Below are 17,005 nucleotides of genomic sequence, written 5' to 3' on the forward strand. Positions count from 1 at the left end.
GTTATTTTTTGAAAAAGTAAGTCAAATCAGTAACAGACATGTGTGGATAAATAGAAGGGTTTTGACCTCTTGGGCTTTGGGAGTGTCCGAAATACGTAAAGTATTAACGTTCTACCCAAACTCCTAAGATTAGTACATTGCTGTATCTGTGTGATAGGCTAGTTTCAAGGCTTCCAACATCATGTGTGAGAATGTTGACTCAGGAATATTGTCGAAGGCAAACACAGGCTGCAACATAATACATATAGTTTGTTCACACTTCAGTTTTTTAAAAAAGCAGCCAGGCATAGAACAAATACTGAAAGCTGAGAATGCTGTCTGCCCACAGTACAGGAGACCCAGCCGGGTTGGATCCCTGGGTTGGGAAGATCTCCTGGAGAAGGGAATGGCAACCCCCTCCAGTAGTCTTGCCTGGAGAATTCCGTGCACAGAGGAGCCTGGCGGGCTACAGCCCATGGGCTCGCAAAGAGTCGAGCACGACTGAATGACTAACACACAGCGTTATAAGTGATTTTTTTCCCCCAAGATTATTGTGTTAAAGATAAATTACAGCACTAAGAATCACTGGAAATACAGGAGAATAGTAAAAGTCTATAAACTGTCAGAATACACCATTTGGCTATACTGAGTAATTTTTTCCCAGTTGCACATTGTAAAGTTATTCTTTACTGTCCACTGTAATTTATCATTGGTTGTTAGGTTTTGGACATGTGACTGTAATCAGTGCCATTTAAAAAGTTGTACCTAAGCTTCAGAATCTATTCCTTTTCTCTTTATAGAAAAATAATTGCTGAATGGCTGCTCACAGGCCTTTTAAACTACACAAACTTTTTAATATTTAAGTGCACTTTTACTACATTTGTTAAATAGATTAGTTGATCACTGAAACTGTGCTATAAGTCAGGCGACAAAAATGGGTAAATTGCTTTTCTTGTGCACAAGGGAGAATGAAATCCTAGAGTTAAGTTTTAACTTAACGTTTTTATTGCACTTTGATATTTCAGGGGCTTCCCTTGTGACATTTCAAAGTGATTTCATGTACATTCATTGTCAAAACAGTCCAAGGGAGATATGTACACTTTGCATGTGTGCTCACTCAGTCGTGTCTGACTCTTCGACCCCATGAACTGTAGCCTGCGAGGTTCTCCTGTCCATGGGATTATCCTGGCAAGAATACTGGAGTGGGTTGCCATTTCCTTCTGTAGGGGATTCTGACCCGGGAATCGAACCTGCAGCTCCTGCATCAGCAGGTGAATTCTTTACCACTGAGCCCTGATATATACACTACTGTTTTCATTTTAGAAATGAAGAAACAGATCTGAGAGGTTGTGACCCAACATCAAACAGATCATTAAAGAAGGAAGGCCCGTGTCGCTTATTAGTCTTCACTTCTGAGCTCAGGTCTTGTTGCTCCTCCCACCCACCTAGCCACATTGCTTTTCTTGCCAGACTTTCAAAGTACATGTTAAAATGTGTTCTTTGAATGAAAAAATATTTGAAAATTATACTTAAGTTGAATCTTTTGTTGTTATCAAAGTAAATTAATGATTGGAGTAATTTTGGACAATATATGATCTAGACTATAATCAGTCCTGAATATTCATTGGAAGAACTGAGGCTGAAACTGAAACTCCAATACTTTGGCCACCTAATGCGAAGAACTGTGTCACTAGAAAAGACTCTTAGGCTGGGAAAGATTGACGGTGGGAGGAGAAGGGGACGACAGAGGATGAGATGGTTGGATGGCATCACCGATTCGATGGACATGAGTTTGAATGAGCTCTGGGAGTTGGTGATGGACACGGAAGCCTGGGGTGCTGCAGTCCATGGGGCAGCAAAGAGTTGAACATGACTGAGCGACTAAACTGAACTGATACACACACAGAAAAGGAAATGGCAGCCCACTCCAGTGTTCTTGCCTGATAAATCCCATGGACAGAGGAGCCTGGCGGGCTGTGGTCCATGGGGTCCCAGAGAGTTGGACACGACTGAGTGACTAACAGACACACAGCATACACCATGCCCTCTCCCCCCCAATGATGTACATTTTTTATTTGATTTTCAGTGAGTTATTTATAAAAGTAATTTTGACCTTCTGCCAATTGGTTGAAAGGCTTTAAAAAAAAAAAAAACCTTTGTAAAGTTGTGTGTAATATCTTTTCAATGCTGATAGGACTTTTGGAAAGAAATGTCTCTCTCTGGATTTTTTGGTGGGGAGGAGTTTACCAGACTGCTCACCATAAGCCATTCTTGGTTTGTTCCAGCTTGCTAACAGTTGGTGTCGCATGTGAGCCTTTCACATGTGTTCATGCTCCATTCCAGCTGTGATTGAACTCTGCTCTTATTGACTAGGGGGCAGTTGGGCAGGCATGCTTCGTTCCTGGAATTGACAGTCATTCCATGTGAGTAAAGGGGAACCTCAGTGAGACATCTTTAAGCATGTGAAAAGCATTTGGTGTTACAATGGAAGGAATATCAGATACTGTTGGTGCCTGAGCCTTTGCAGCAGTTTGGTTGGTGCAGAACTGATACACTTATTTTCTCCAGTTCTCTTCTTTCTTTCGCAGTTCTGCTTGAATGTTTTCTGTCTATTCGTAATCATTTTTACTCCTTTTGACCCTTCTTTTTATTTCCCCCTTCTCTGCCTTGTTCTTCTCTTTCAGTTTTGAATACATTAACATTGAATCAGCACTTCTAAAGCCCTGCTTTCTCCCAGTGGCTTCACTTGGCCTTCAGACATAATGAGGAGACTGGCTTTTCGAGGAGCTGGTTGTGCTCTGGTAAAGCTGGTAAATTACTGATCATCTACATCCTTTCCCTTTTCTGTCCTTTGGCTTTTCCCTTCTACCTTTCTTAAATTTTGTTATCCTTTTCATAGAGTCCCACCTTATGTTCATCAGATTCACTTGAGTCCTTGTCATAGATTGTTTATAAAAGCTTGGTCCTTAGTTTCTGCGTCTTACTCAACTGAGGCCAGTTTATCAGCCTTTTATGAAACAAATAAAAATAACAAAACTTGGCTGGCCTTGGCCTAAGTCCTTTGAAGCCTTAGCCAGTTGCAGCAAACTAATAGACTGTATAACAAACTAAGTCCTAGGGGAAGGAACCTCGTGATATTAGGCTCAGTTTTTAAACACCATGTGGGCCGTGGTTGAGGGGAAGAGGTTAGAGACTTCTTTTGTTTGTTAGTTGGCTGCCAGAATTTTTATTTTGTTGGTTTGTTTTGTTCCTGTTTGCGATTCCCTGCAAATCCCCAGTTTTTCTCTCCATATTACTGGCAACCCATTCTTTCAGCTGCTGGTGTCTGTTTCCTGAAATTGGATGTTGATAAGAGACCCTAGGATCAGTTTTTTCTTTTTTCTTTAAAGAAAGACCTTTGAAATCACAGTATCCTATTTGATACTGTTGTTAAATTGTATAAACATTGTAGGACCTTCTTGGGTATATATCCTTCCCCTCTCGATGTAGCAGGTCATTTCAGTGGTTGCATTTTTTATGTTATAGTCAAATATATATAAAGTTGTGTAAAGATTACTTAGCAGCCTGCCTAAAACTAGAGCAAATATTTACATGTTTCTGGGAGGCCAAGGAGGACCTAAAATCTCATTTTTGAGGTATTCTTCCAGATCTTCTGCTGAAATGTAAAGTTGTGAGCTCATGGGGAATACCTCATAGAACTGAAAAGGTTAGTCTGAATTGACAGAAAAATTTCCAAATGGAGTTTTGCTACTTTAGTTAGCATAGGCATGGCAAGTTGAGTGTTTTCTCGGTTATGTCTTGTGAAGCTTTCTTTACTGAATGGAGAAAATTCATTTTCAGTGTGTTAATTTTAGGGTACATCTGAAATGCTAGGTTAGTCCTCTATCCCCCTACTCTTTTGTCACAGGGTCTGCTTCTGCAGGTCTCCCCCCCACACACACATCCTGGCCTTCCTAGAAAGTGGTCATAATCGTAAGGAACTCTGGGGAAAACAGATGAGGCTGCTCACTCCAGAGCTGACCTCCTTAGGGTCTCTGACCCTGAGGCAGTACACCAGCACACCATTATATGTGGGTGTACTGTTTTATGTGGATTTTCAAACTCCATTCCAAGGTAAATTGGAGGCCAGAAGTGGTTGTCATTCAAAATTGGTAAATACAGATGAGTATACTTTTGCTGAATTTGTCCCATCCAGTGGAAAGTGTAGCATTCTGATAAGTGAAGGAGCTAAAGCAGGGTCTAGGACTTGCACTGAAAAAGCATAGTTAAGCTTCTTTGCAACAGTGAACATATCTGAAGCTTGGTAGCAGGTGGCCAGCTGAGGGCTTGGTGGCAGAGCATAAATTTCAATTTTAGAACATGGCTAATTCTTTCTTATAGAAGAAGTTGGATTCCATGGGTTCCAAGAGAAGAAGAGCTACCTCCCCTTCCAGTAGTGTCAGTGGGGACTTTGATGATGGGCACCATTCTGTGTCTACACCAGGCCCAAGCAGGAAAAGGAGGAGACTTTCCAGTCTTCCAACTGTAGACCCTGTAAGTAACTTGAATCACAGTTTCTGCCTTCTGCACGATTCGCTACCCTTCCTGTAATGATAAGCTGTTAAGATGCAAGGCCTTTCAGCTTCTTTTTCCTCTGGCTTGATCTTCTTAATCTTTCTTTCATGAAAATATTTAGCCAAAAGCCTTACAGTAATAGTATAATTTAATATTATGGAATAATAAAGAATATTATTTTGTCATATAGTCACTAGAGTAACTGTGCTTGTCCTGTGCCAAGCTCTCTTGTGATGGTTGGAATATAACCATGTGTAAGGTGAGCTAGTTTTTCACATGAAACTTAGAGGCTGGTGTTGGGGAAGCAGAATGTAGACGGATGAGCACATAAATAAAAAGGTAGCCTCCGTTAGTGATGAATGCTAAGAAGAAAAGTTTGGATGATCCAGGCTGTTTTGGCCATGTCTTCAGGAAAGGGTTCTTTGTGATCAGAAGGCACCAGCCCTGCAGAGCGCTGGAGAGGAATGTTCCAGACCGAGGAGCTGGCTCAGGAACGGGTTTGATGTGTTGTGATTACAGAGAGGGTCAAGAGGGAGAAGGAAACTGGCAGAGTCTGCCCAGCCAGAGTTTACCCTGCATACTCTGTGGGCAGTGTTAGGAATTTAGATTTTATTCTCTGGCTGCTAAGAAGCCCCTCTGTTGGATGCTTTTTAAGCAAGGGTGATATGAACTGATTTGGTTTCAAAGAAAAGAAAAATCACTAGTACCATATTCTGATGAAAGATTTAATCATTTAAATAATCTTAAATAAGGAGACATAATGTCAGCATATTTCAGATTTGGGTTCCCATGTGGGAATTTGGGGATTCATCCTTTCTCCTGGCTTTTTTTTTTTTAATAATCCTAATGCATACCATAACTTTCTGATCAATTTTCTGGTGATTTTTCTCCTTTTCCTATGTGTAGATTGCTGTGTGCCATGAACTCTACAACACCATCCGAGACTATAAGGATGAGCAGGGGAGGCTCCTCTGTGAGCTCTTCATTAGGGCACCAAAACGAAGGTGAGTGGGAGGAGTTTGGTCCTCTGTCCGTGTTGAAAGTGTTTAGTAATTGAGTTTTCTTTTTGAAGGATTTGCGTGATACTGGGGTCCAGATTTTAGTTTCAGCTGTCAAGATATAGTGAAGCATATTAAAAAAAAATTTTTTTAATTAAAGAAAAAGTTTTTAATTGTAAAAAAAATACAATATGAAATTTGCAGTCTTAATCATTTTCAAATGTACAGTTCCACAGTGTTAAGCATATTTATATTGTTACATAGTGGATCTCCATAGCTTTTTCATGTTGCAGAATTGAAACTCTATGCCCATTAAATAACTCCCCATTTCCCCCTCCCCCATCTCCAGCCTGTAGCAATCACCATTGCACTTTCTATTTCTATGAATTTGACTGCTTTAGGTATCTCATGTAAGTGGAATCATACAGTATCTGTCTTTTGTAATTGGCTTGTTTCACCTAGTATAATGTCCTTAAGATTTATCCATGTTGGACTACGTGACAGCTTGTTAGGTTTTACATTGGTTCTGTGCATAGTATTGGTATACAATATTAAGTTTTCCAATACATGAACATGGGCTGTCTTTCCATTTTGTTGTTGTTTAGTTGCTAGGTTGTGACATACTCTTGCAACCTTATGGACTGTGTAGCCTGCCAGCTTCCTCTGTCCATGGGATTTTCCAGGCAAGAATACTGGAGTGAGTTGCCATTTCCTTCTCCAGGGGATCTTTGCTGCTCAGGGACTGAACCCACATCTCCTGCATTGGCAGGTGGATTCTTTACTGCTGAGCCACCAGGGGAGCCCGTCTTTCCATTTATTTGTGTCTTACGTAATTTCTTACAGAGATGTGCAGTGTTTAGTGCTTAAGTCTGTTATCTTGTCGGTCAGGTCTGTTCTTTAGTCTGCATTTTGGATTGTTCACTGTTGCTGTATAGAAACGCAGCTGACTTGTGTGTGTGTTGACTTTGTATCTTAAAACTTTGTTGAATTTGTTTATTCTAAGTTTTTTTGTGTGGGATCTTTCGAGTATTCTGCATATGAGATCATCTGTAAACAAAAATGGTTTACTTCTTCCTACTTTGGATGCCTTTTATTTCTTTTCGCTGCCTAATTGTTCTGGCTAGGTCTTCCCGTACTATATTGAAAAGAAGTGGTGAGAGCAAGCATCTTTGTCCTTACTTTTAAGTATCATATTAGCTATAGGCTGTTTATACGTGGCCTTTATTTTGTTGAAGTAGTATAGTTTCCATCTATACCTACTTTTTAGAGAGTTTTCATCATGAAAGCATTTATCAAATGCTTTTTAGGCATTAGTTGAGACGATCATGTGGTTATTTTCCTTCATTCTGTAACTATGATTCATTACTTTTATCAGTTTTCATAAGTTGAATCATCCTTGCAATGCACCTTGGTCATGGTGTATAATCCTTTCAACATGCTGCTGAATTCATTTCACTAGTATTTTGTTGAAAATTTTTGCATCAACACCACGTTCATAAAGGATGTTGGTCTGTAATTTTCTTGTAGTGACTTTGTCTGGCTTTGATATCAGAGCATTACTACCTTCACAGAATAAATAAATTTACCCTCCCCTTTGGAAAACTTTGAGAAGAATTGTTCTTCTCAAGAAAAATGTTTGGTGAAATTCAGCAGTGAAGCCCTTAGGTGTAGGGCTTTTCTAAAACTTTTCTCCTAGGCCAAGAGATTTTTGATAACTGATTCAATCTCTGTGATGGTTATATGTCTATTCAGGTTTTCTGTTTCTTCATATTGTTTTGGTTGGTTGTATGTTTCTAGGAATTTATCCCTTACTTTTAGGATATCCAGTTTATTGGTGTACAGTTGTTCATACTAATCTCGTAATTCTTTCTATTTTTGTGGCATTGGTTGTAATGTTCCCTCTTTCATTTCTGATTTTATTTTAATCTTTTTTTCTTAATTAGCTAAGGGTTTGTAAATTTTATTGATCTTTTTCAGAAACCAACTCAACTTTGTTGGTTTTTTTCCTATTCTTGATGGTTATCTCTGCTTTATATATTATTTCCTTCCTTCTAGCTTTGGGTTTAGTTTGTTCTTTATCTAGTTCCTTGAGAGTAGAGCACATTTTTAAAAATTATTTAATAGCCTTTAGAGTAGCAGCAAAGTTGTATTTATCATAGTTAAAATGGATCAGTTTTTCACAATATGCAGAGGCCACAATGATTATTTTCACCTCGCTTTTTGTCTTTTCTCCCTAACTTTTGGGCTTGACTTTGGTCATCCAGGGGAGCAAAAACAAGTTGCTGGTCCCAATATGCAACTGGCACACACCTCCCTATGGAGCTGTTACTCTCCCCGACTAGAGCACCCTTCCTCTCTTGCTGTCAAAATAATATCACTGTTCTTCTCAGACTCTGACATTTGAAGCTATTTGTTCTGAAAACATAAATGACTCTGATAGATAGAATAATGACCCCCCAAAATGTCCATCTTCTAGTCCCTGGACTCCATGAATATGTAGGATTACATGGCAAAGAGAAATTAAGTTTGTTAGTCAACTCACTTTGAGTTGGAGAAGTTATCCTGAATTATCCAGATGGTCCCAGTGTAATCACAGGGATCTTTAAACAGGAAAGAGGGAAGCAGAGGAGTCAGTCACAGAGAGGTGTGAAGATGCTATGCTCACGGCTTTGTACTTGGAGGAACGGGGCTACAAGCCAAAGAATGCACATGGCCTCCAGAAGCTGGAAAAGGCAAGGGAATGAATTCTCAAGATCCTCTGAAAGGAACGTGAACACCTTGCCTTTTAACTCAGTGAGCCCCATTTGTAGATTTCTGTAAGATGAGATATTTGTGTTGCTTTAAGCCATTAGGTTTGTGGTTAATTTGCTGTAGCAACAAAAGGAAAGGAATACAATGAGTTAATTAAAGATTTAGATCCATTCATGAATGTTGATGTCATGGTGTGTAGCCAACAAGCTGTAGGTTGAGCTGAAGGCGCCTCTCACTTCTAAGAGCCACCAAGGATGTAGTGTCATCATCCTGAGTGAGGAGAGCTCTGTAAATTAGTCATGCCAGAAAAGGTGTTTTTTTTTTTATCTAATGAGGTAACTATCTCCAGATTTCAGTTGGTTCACCAGTAATAGTCTTTTAAAAGTTGTTATTTAATCAGCCTGTCATAGTAAAAGCCTGTATTTATTGCTTTTTTTTTATTGCTTGTTTAAACCTGTGCAGTATTACTATCACAATTTAGAAGTGATAACTTGTACAAGTTCTCAGACTACTAAGTATAACCAGAATTCAGACTCAAGTCTTTCTGTTTCAAAAGCCTGTTCTCTTGTCTAGTATGTTATATAGAGAAGCAGCATCAGAGTGCAGTGCCCATGTACCTCATAGAATAGGACCACTCACTTCTCTGCTGCCAGCTGAGGGGCCGAGGACACAGGCCTTGTGTGCTGGAGCTGTCTTCTAGCCTTGGTGACGTGGTACCTTAGAGCACCACTGCCTTCCCCTACGGCTGTGCCTGCCTGCATCTCTGCCCCTCCTCTGTTGTGGAACGCGTGCTTTCTCAAGAGCTTGTGGGAGGTAGTATTACTTCTCCTAAGTAGTACTATAGTATTACTCAGAGCCACACAATTGTGAATCTCTTTTTGAGACTTTGTTTTGATTAGTATATTAGGCTGCTGGTACTCGGGCATCTAAATTAACAAAGGCTGAGACAAGAACAATTGCTTTCTCTCGCATACATGTCCTGTTCTGTGAGGTCTTCAGGGCCAAGATACTCTCTGTCTCTTTATTCTGCTGTGCCTGGGGTATCGCCCTTGGCTGCATGGTCTAAGGTAGTGCACCACCAGAATGACCTTCCAGCCCGTAGGAAAAAGAAGACATGTTAAGGAAGTGACCTGGACATGGTACACTTCAGCTCTTGCGTTGGCCAGAACTTAGCTGCAACGATACTTAAGAATTTGGCCTTTAGTGCCCAGGCAGCAGCTTAGAATGCTGTTGTCTTGGGAAGGAGGGAAAATAGATTTAGGTGTAGCCAGCAGGCTGTGCACATCAGGCAGATTAGTTTCTCACTTTTCTGGTTAAATTCTTAGTTATGCTTCGGCTATTCTGTGGCCATGTTACAGCAGGGTGCCCTCACCTATTGTTGAAAGAGAAAAGCTGTTAAGACATGTATTTCACAGTCCTGTGTGCACGTATATATGTGTACGCAAAAGTCTGGGAGAATACTTACAGCTTTTAAACTCGGGATATATAAGGACAGATCGTACTTTTCTTTCTTTTTACTTTTTTTTAGTGTTATTCGGCTGAGTCGGGTCTTGGCTGTGTCATGCGGGATCTCTCATTGAGGCGCACGGGCTCCAGAGTGCTCTGGCTCAGTAGTTGTGGCTTGTGGGCTTAGTTGCTCTGTGGCACGTGGGATCTTCGTTCCCCAACCAGGGATGGAAATCATGCCCCCTGCATTGCAAAGTGAATTCTTTACCCACCGGACCACCAGAGAAGTCTGAGGTTTCACTTTGCTTTCCTGTATGTTGATTTAAGTGGGGAAGATCAGGGCTGTTTCATTTTCAAAGTGGGGGGACCTTGTTTTGACCAAATTATGCAGCGTGGAATGTTTGGATCCTGGTCCTCTTTTTCCGTATGGTAATTCTGAAAATGTTTGTGAGGCGCCCCCTAGCAGAGCTTCCGGATACAGTGTCCTTTCTAGGTTATGTGCCCTTATGGGATTCCCAGTTGTCTACAGCCTGAGGGTCTGTTGAGGCCCAGCCCCAGCAAACAGTACACCGTGGCCCCTGAGGGCAGGTGGAGAGAGCCCTCTTTGGGTATCAAGTGAGCACAGTCTTAGAGCTTGCTCTGAGAAGGTCCCTTGGTACCACTGGCAGTGTTAGTATTAGGTCATTGTTATCACTCACTGAGACTTTTATGTTCTTACACTCTTTGAAGAGCAGATTGCTCCTTTTATCCCCTCAGACTTAATTTTATAAATCAGTAAAATTTTAAACACTTGATAAGGGTTTTTAAACCTTTTCCTTTCTGTAGAGTTCAGTCTAGAGTCATTAGTTAAGGCTGGGCAAGGGTAGGAATCTGCAAGGGAGACATGCGATGGGCGCACGGGAAAGGGCTTGGGGACGGTAGCCGTGTCGCAGGCTCTTTTGTGGAGCACAGGCTCTGGGTTGTGAGGGCGTTGTTGATTGTAGGGTGCCGGCATCAGTAGTTGTGGCTCGTGGGCTCTAGAGCACAGGCTCGGTTGTGGCACGCGTGCTTAGTTACTCTGTGGCATGTGCAATCTTCCCAGACCAGGGATCAAACCTGTGTTCTCTATATGGGCAGGCGAATTCCTATCCACTATGCCACCAGGAAAGTCCTGCAGTCCCTTTTTGTAGGAGAAACACACTAAATCCTTCATCAGCTTACTCTCAAATGGTTCAGAAAAAACACTTTTTGTACTATGCTTGAAATTTTTATGTTAGTATGAAAAGCTTTTAAAAATTAAATGCACACGACTGAAATGTGTCTTAGCAACCATGGTGTTCTTCATAGTTGTAACTTACCCTCTTTCACATCAAGGATGAGTTTTATTTACCTGTGAGGGAAAATTGAAAAAAACAGTTGCTTAGATAATTTTTCAGAAGGTTTCCATGTCTTGTGAAACTTTTGAAAAGAGCCAGAAGAAATAATAATAAACATCCATGAACCAAAACCCAACTTAAGATGTTATTACAAGTACCTTTAAAGTGTCCTCTTCCCTCCAAGAGATAGCCATTATCCTGAATTTTGTGTTTATCATTCCCATGCCTGTTTTTAAAAATAGTTTCATCATGTTTGTTCGTGTGTTATGCTCTTTTATCTTTGGTAAGCTCCCTGTGCCAAGGGCCTCGTCTTTTTCTTTTGTAACTTGAGTACTTGATGTTAGAGCACCATATATACTAGGCACTTGATAGCACTTGGCAGAGAAAGTTCTGTGGTCACTACCTGAAGAAGGACAGTCCATTTTGTAAGTTTATAAAATGCTTTGAAGCATACCTGTTTTTTTGAACCCCATGAAAGGTAAGTCATTTTCATTTGCAGAAGATACCATTGACATGGTTTTAGTATTGGTTCCTTAAATCTTAAATATTTAGCCTATAAAAGACCATTACAGATAATAAATTTAGGGTTTTTTTTTTTTAATCACTAATATGTATTTTGAAAGGGCATGCGTATTCATCTTACTTTTGTTATTCCCTCTCAGTTCTGATCATGGGAGTAAGTCTAGTATGCCCTGTCACTTGGGAGTGTTGGGCATTACCACAGATAGTTTTGTGACATAACGTTTTATAGGCTTTTGATTATTACTTTTTGAAAATCATTAAATTATTGACAGAAATCAACCAGACTATTATGAAGTGGTTTCTCAGCCCATTGACTTGATGAAGATCCAACAGAAACTAAAAATGGAAGAGTATGATGATGTTAATCTGCTTACTGCTGACTTCCAGCTGCTTTTTAACAATGCAAAGGCCTATTATAAGGTAAGAAAGCATCAAATTTGGAAGATATCCAATTTGATAATTGTGTGGCTTTTTAATATTTATCAGTCTGATAGGTAAGTAGTGATTTTTCATTTGATAGTTTGCGTTTGTATTTCTCTTCTTAGTAAAGAAACTGAAGATTAATATGGTTATGAACCATTGTTGTTTCTTCTTTGTCTGCTCAAGTCTTTTACCCGTTTGTCTCTTGGGTTGTTTGTCATTTTCATGCTTATTTTTAGAAATTTTTTTGTTCCAGGTGCTAATCCTTTTTTTGGTTATATGTGTTGCAAATATCCTCTCCCACAGTGCAGCTGTTTTTTCACTCTTTGTGGTGTCTTTTGATGAACAGAAGTTTTAAAAAATTTTATTTTAATATAGTCAGATTTCTTAGTCTTTAACTTTGTGTTTTATCCTTGTGTCTTACTTCAGAAATCTCTCCTCCACAAAGATTGTAAAGATATTCTTTTCTCCTAAGAGTGTAATAGTTTTGTCTTTCATATATATGCCTTTAGTGTACCCGGGATTGAGTGTGTCTCCTGTGAGGTAGGGACTTGTTTTTCCCACAGGTATAAGCTGCACCTTGAAATGGCCATTCGCTTCACATTTGTCTGTCGCTTCACATTTGTCTGTGCTGTTACTGCTGGCATTGCTTCCAGGTGCTGTGGGTCTCTTTCTGGTCTTTATTCTGTTCCTCTTGTTCTGGCCAGTTTATCTAAAACTAGGCTATTCTATATCTACCTTAATTTCTTTGATTTTATAATTTTCTTGTCTGGCAGAGAAACTGTTTTGATTCTTCTTGGCCCTTTCCTTATACCTTTTAATATTAGTGTGTTAAGTCAACAAGCACCAAAAAAATTGTTTGAATTTGTATTGGAGTTGCATTGACTCTATAGATTGTGTTTTGGAGAATTGACATAATTGTGATGTTTATTATTCCAGTCTGTAAATTTGGTACGTCTTCATTTATTTGTCTTTTTAGCAAAGCTTTAAATGTTTTTTTGTTTAGATTCTGTAAAAATACTGTTAAATTAATTCTTAATGCTGTTTGTATGTATTTTTTCTTTGAGATATAATTTACACACTCTTGTAAAGTGTAGACTTTGGGGGGGGGTTAATAGATTTGAAAGTTGTGCAACCATCACCACTGTCAAACTCCAAAATTTTTTCATTACCTCAAAAAGAAAACCATGCCCATCAACAAGCATAACTTCATTTCCCCCTCTCCTAGCTTCTGGCTGCCGCAATCTACTTTCCATTTGTATTGACTTCCCTTTTCAGGGCTTTGCATATAAGTGGAATCCTGAACTGTATGGCCTTTGATGACTAGCTTTTTTCACTGTGCACAGTTTCTTCAAAGTACATTCTTGTCGTAACATTTATTAATACTTAGTTCCTTTTTTATAGCTGAATAATATTCCATTATATGAATATGTATCATATTTTGTGTCTTAGTTGATGTACATTTGAGTTGTTTCTGCTTTAACAGTAATGAATAAAGTTGCTATAAATTTTGTGAATATATAGCAAGAGTGCTATTCATTGGGTATAGTACACTGCATGTGTCCATTGGATCTAGCTTTTTAATTATGTTGCTGATATCATTTATATCCTGATTTATCTGCATGAACTATCTACTTTCCAAATGATGTGCTTTAAAATCCAACTGACCATAGATTTGTCTATTTCTCCTTATTAGCCATACTGGTTTTTTCTTTATATATTTTGAAAGTATGCAGATAGGAGCATACAGATTGAAAGTTGTTATATTGTCCTCATACATTGTTTTTGCTTTATGTAGTAGCTTTCTTTATTGTTAGTATTGTCTGTTTTGAATTTTGTTTTATCTGATATTATTACATGTAAAGTAATAGCAGCTTTATTTTTGTGTTCACCTTGTGTATTTTTTCCATTCTCTTCCAATCTCTTCATATCTTTTTAATGCTAGTGTGTCTCTTGAAAGCCCCGTATAATTGAATTTCTGTTAATCTAGTTGATGATCTTCACCTTTTAACTGAAGTATTTCATCTCTTTACAGTTTTAGTAATTATTGCATTTGGCTGTATTCCTATCATTTAAATTTCTACTTTCAATTTATCTCATTTTGTAATTTTTTTTCTTTTTTTGTTTCTCTCTCTGCCTTGTTTTGGGTGTTTTTTTTCCTTCATTTTTTTCTTGGTTTTATTTTGTTTTAAATTTCTTCTATAATTTGAAAGTTGTCAGATCCATTAATAATATGTTCTTATCCAAGAAGTTCTAATATGCATAATTAATTTTTCAAAGTCAAATATTAATCAGTATTTTAAACATCCTTCTAAAGAATGTAAAACCTTAAAATAATGTAAATCTTTGGGTTGGTGTTTTTCATCAGTTCTGAAAAGTTGTACGTCTTTGTATATTGCTCTTGCCCCATTCTCTGTTCTCCTTGTAGGACTCTGATTGGATGTTATATTAGAATTTTCTTAGGTTTCCATTTCTCTTAACTTTATGTAGATCCCTTTTGTCAGTGTTGCTTTTTAGGTAATACCTTTAGTTCTTACTTTTTTCTTTGAAATCTGCTCTTAATCTACTGAGTTTTTACATTTTGATGTTTATATTTTCCTTATTTTGGAAGTAGTTTCTTTTGAGGAAATTGCTTGTATCTTCAATCCTATTATTTCTTTAAACATGTTCAGCATACTTATTTTTTATTCTACAGCAGATAATTTAACATCTGAATTACTTACATGTGTGTTTTTGCTGTCATTTCTGCTTGCTTTCCCTTGTGACTCTTAGTTGTACGTGTTTCATCAGTTTTGACTGTGAGCTTATATTTTTTGGAGACTGTGGAGATTCTTAGGCTGAGGTTGAAGTTCTTCTGGAGAAGATTGTTGCTTACCTGATGTTGCTTATCTGGCCTCTCTTTGTTAGGACTAGCTTATGATGAAGAGTTCTCAGAGGAGATTTATCTCATGCCTCTCCTCTCCCCACAGATGGGTTGAGGTGGGTGGTCTTCCTTGTTCCCTGGCAGCACAAAACCTGACTTGTTTTTAATTCCCAGTTACACTGCAGCCACAGCCTTTGAAGTCCCAGCTTATGGTGGAGCCTGGCCTTTATCTCTTGTCCTTGCAACCTCAAAGACATTTGAAAGCTAAAGCTCTTGAAAACTATAATCATCTTGTCTCATAGGTAGCCTCAAGGTGAACATGGCTTCAGTGTTTTGCTTGCTTATCCAGGTTCCTACTTTTACTCTGTTCTTGCTTTTGTGAACATTGCTTATTCCTTATTGGCAGCACATGGATGCATTTTTAAAGGTTTACTGTTCATTTTACATTACATCCAGCATTGTAGTTACTGGAAAGTTTTAGTTAGTTTATCCCCACTACCCTTCAAGAAAAGAAATATTCAAATAAGGTTTTAAATAGTTGAAGACTAGAAATGAAAATCAAGGCAGTCATTAACTTCTCTCATTTAGACCTGTATCCCTTAAATTGGGTCTTATCCTTTAAATTGTCTTTCTTAGTGTATTAGTAATCTGTTCAGTTCAGTTCAGTTGCTCAGTCGTGTCTGACTCTTTGTGACCCCATGAACCGCAGCATGCCAGGCCTCCCTGTCCATCACCAACTCCCAGAGTTTACCCAAACTCATGTCCATTGAGTCGGTGATGCCATCCAACCATCTCATCCTTTGTTGTCCCCTTCTCCTCCAACCTTCAATCTTTCCAAACATCAGGGTCTTTTCAAATGAGTCAGCTCTTTGCATCAGGTGGCCAAAATATTGGAGTTTCAGCTTCAACATCAGTCCTTCCAATGAACACCCAGGACTGGTCTCCTTTAGGATGGACTGGTTGGATCTCCTTGCAGTCCAAGGGACTCCCAAGAGTCTTCTCCAACACCACAGTTCAAAAGCGTCAATTCTTTGGCACTCAGCTTTCTTTATAGTCCAACTCTCACATCCATACATGACTATTGGAAAAACCATAGCCTTGACTAGACGGACCTTTGTTGGCAAAGTAATGTCTCTGCTTTTTAATATGCTGTCTAAGTTGGTCATAACTTTCCTTCCAAGGAGTAAGCGTCTTTTAATTTCATGGCTGCAGTCACCATCTGCTGTGATTTTGGAGCCCCCAAAAATAAAGTCAGCCACTGTTTCCCCATCTATTTCCCATGAAGTGATGGGACCAGATGCCATGATCTTCATTTTCTGAATGTTGAACTTTAAGGCAACTTTTTCACTCTCCTCTTTCACTTTCATCAAGAGGCTGTTTAGTTCTTCTTCACTTTCTGCCATAAGGGTGGTGCCATCTGCATATCTGAGGTTATTGATATTTCTCCCAGCAGTCTTGATTCCAGCTTGTGCTTCATCCAGCTCATTGTTTCTCATGATGTACTCTGCATGTAAGTTAAATAAGCAGGGTGACAATATACAGCCTTGACATACTCCTTTTCCTATTTGGAACCAGTCTGTTTCATGTTCAGTTCTAACTGTTGCTTCCTGACCTGCATATAGGTTTCTCAGGAGGCAGGTCAGGTGCTCTGGTATTCCCATCTCTCTCAGAATTTTCCACAGTTTATTGTGATCCACAGTCAAAGGCTTTGGCATAGTCAATAAAGCAGAAATAGATGTTTTTCTAAATCTCTCTTGCTTTTTCGATGATCCAGCGGATGTTGGCAATTTGATCTCTGGTTCCTCTGCCTTTTCTAAAACCAGCTTGAACATCTGGAAGTTCACGGTTCGTGTATTGCTGAAGCCTGGCTTGGAGAATTTTGAGCATTACTTTACTAGTATGTGAGATGAGTGCAGTTGTGCAGTAGTTTGAACATTCATTGGCATTGCCTTTCTTTGGGATTGGAATGAAAACTGATCTTTTTTAGTCCTGTGGCGACTGCTGAGTTTTCCAAATTTGCTGACATATTGAGTGCAGCACTTTCACAGCATCATCTTTCAGGATTTGAAATAGGTCAACTGGAATTCCATCACCTCCACTAACTTTGTTCATAGTGA

At 39.0% G+C, this 17,005-nt stretch overlaps 1 protein-coding gene across 46 annotated transcripts in view; it reads left to right on the plus strand.

Moving 5' to 3' along the window:
- The window catches only part of PBRM1 (polybromo 1), a 100,794-nt gene that overhangs the window by 1,194 nt on the left and 82,595 nt on the right, over positions 1-17,005 (plus strand). For 12 of the 46 annotated variants that reach the window (XM_069562484.1, XM_069562510.1, XM_069562516.1 and 9 more), the window contains exons 2-5: positions 2,664-2,789; positions 4,360-4,512; positions 5,440-5,537; positions 11,878-12,025. In XM_069562484.1, the coding sequence (XP_069418585.1) occupies positions 2,742-2,789; positions 4,360-4,512; positions 5,440-5,537; positions 11,878-12,025 (447 nt within the window). In that variant the 5' untranslated portion in view covers positions 2,664-2,741. Of the gene's footprint in view, positions 1-2,264; positions 2,403-2,663; positions 2,790-4,359; positions 4,513-5,439; positions 5,538-11,877; positions 12,026-17,005 lie in introns of all 46 variants that reach the window. The other 34 variants (XM_069562499.1, XM_069562532.1, XM_069562508.1 and 31 more) reach the window with 7 other exon arrangements.

This window comes from Ovis canadensis, chromosome 19 (genome assembly GCF_042477335.2).
Source record: "Ovis canadensis isolate MfBH-ARS-UI-01 breed Bighorn chromosome 19, ARS-UI_OviCan_v2, whole genome shotgun sequence".
NCBI classification, from domain to species: Eukaryota; Metazoa; Chordata; class Mammalia; order Artiodactyla; family Bovidae; genus Ovis; species Ovis canadensis.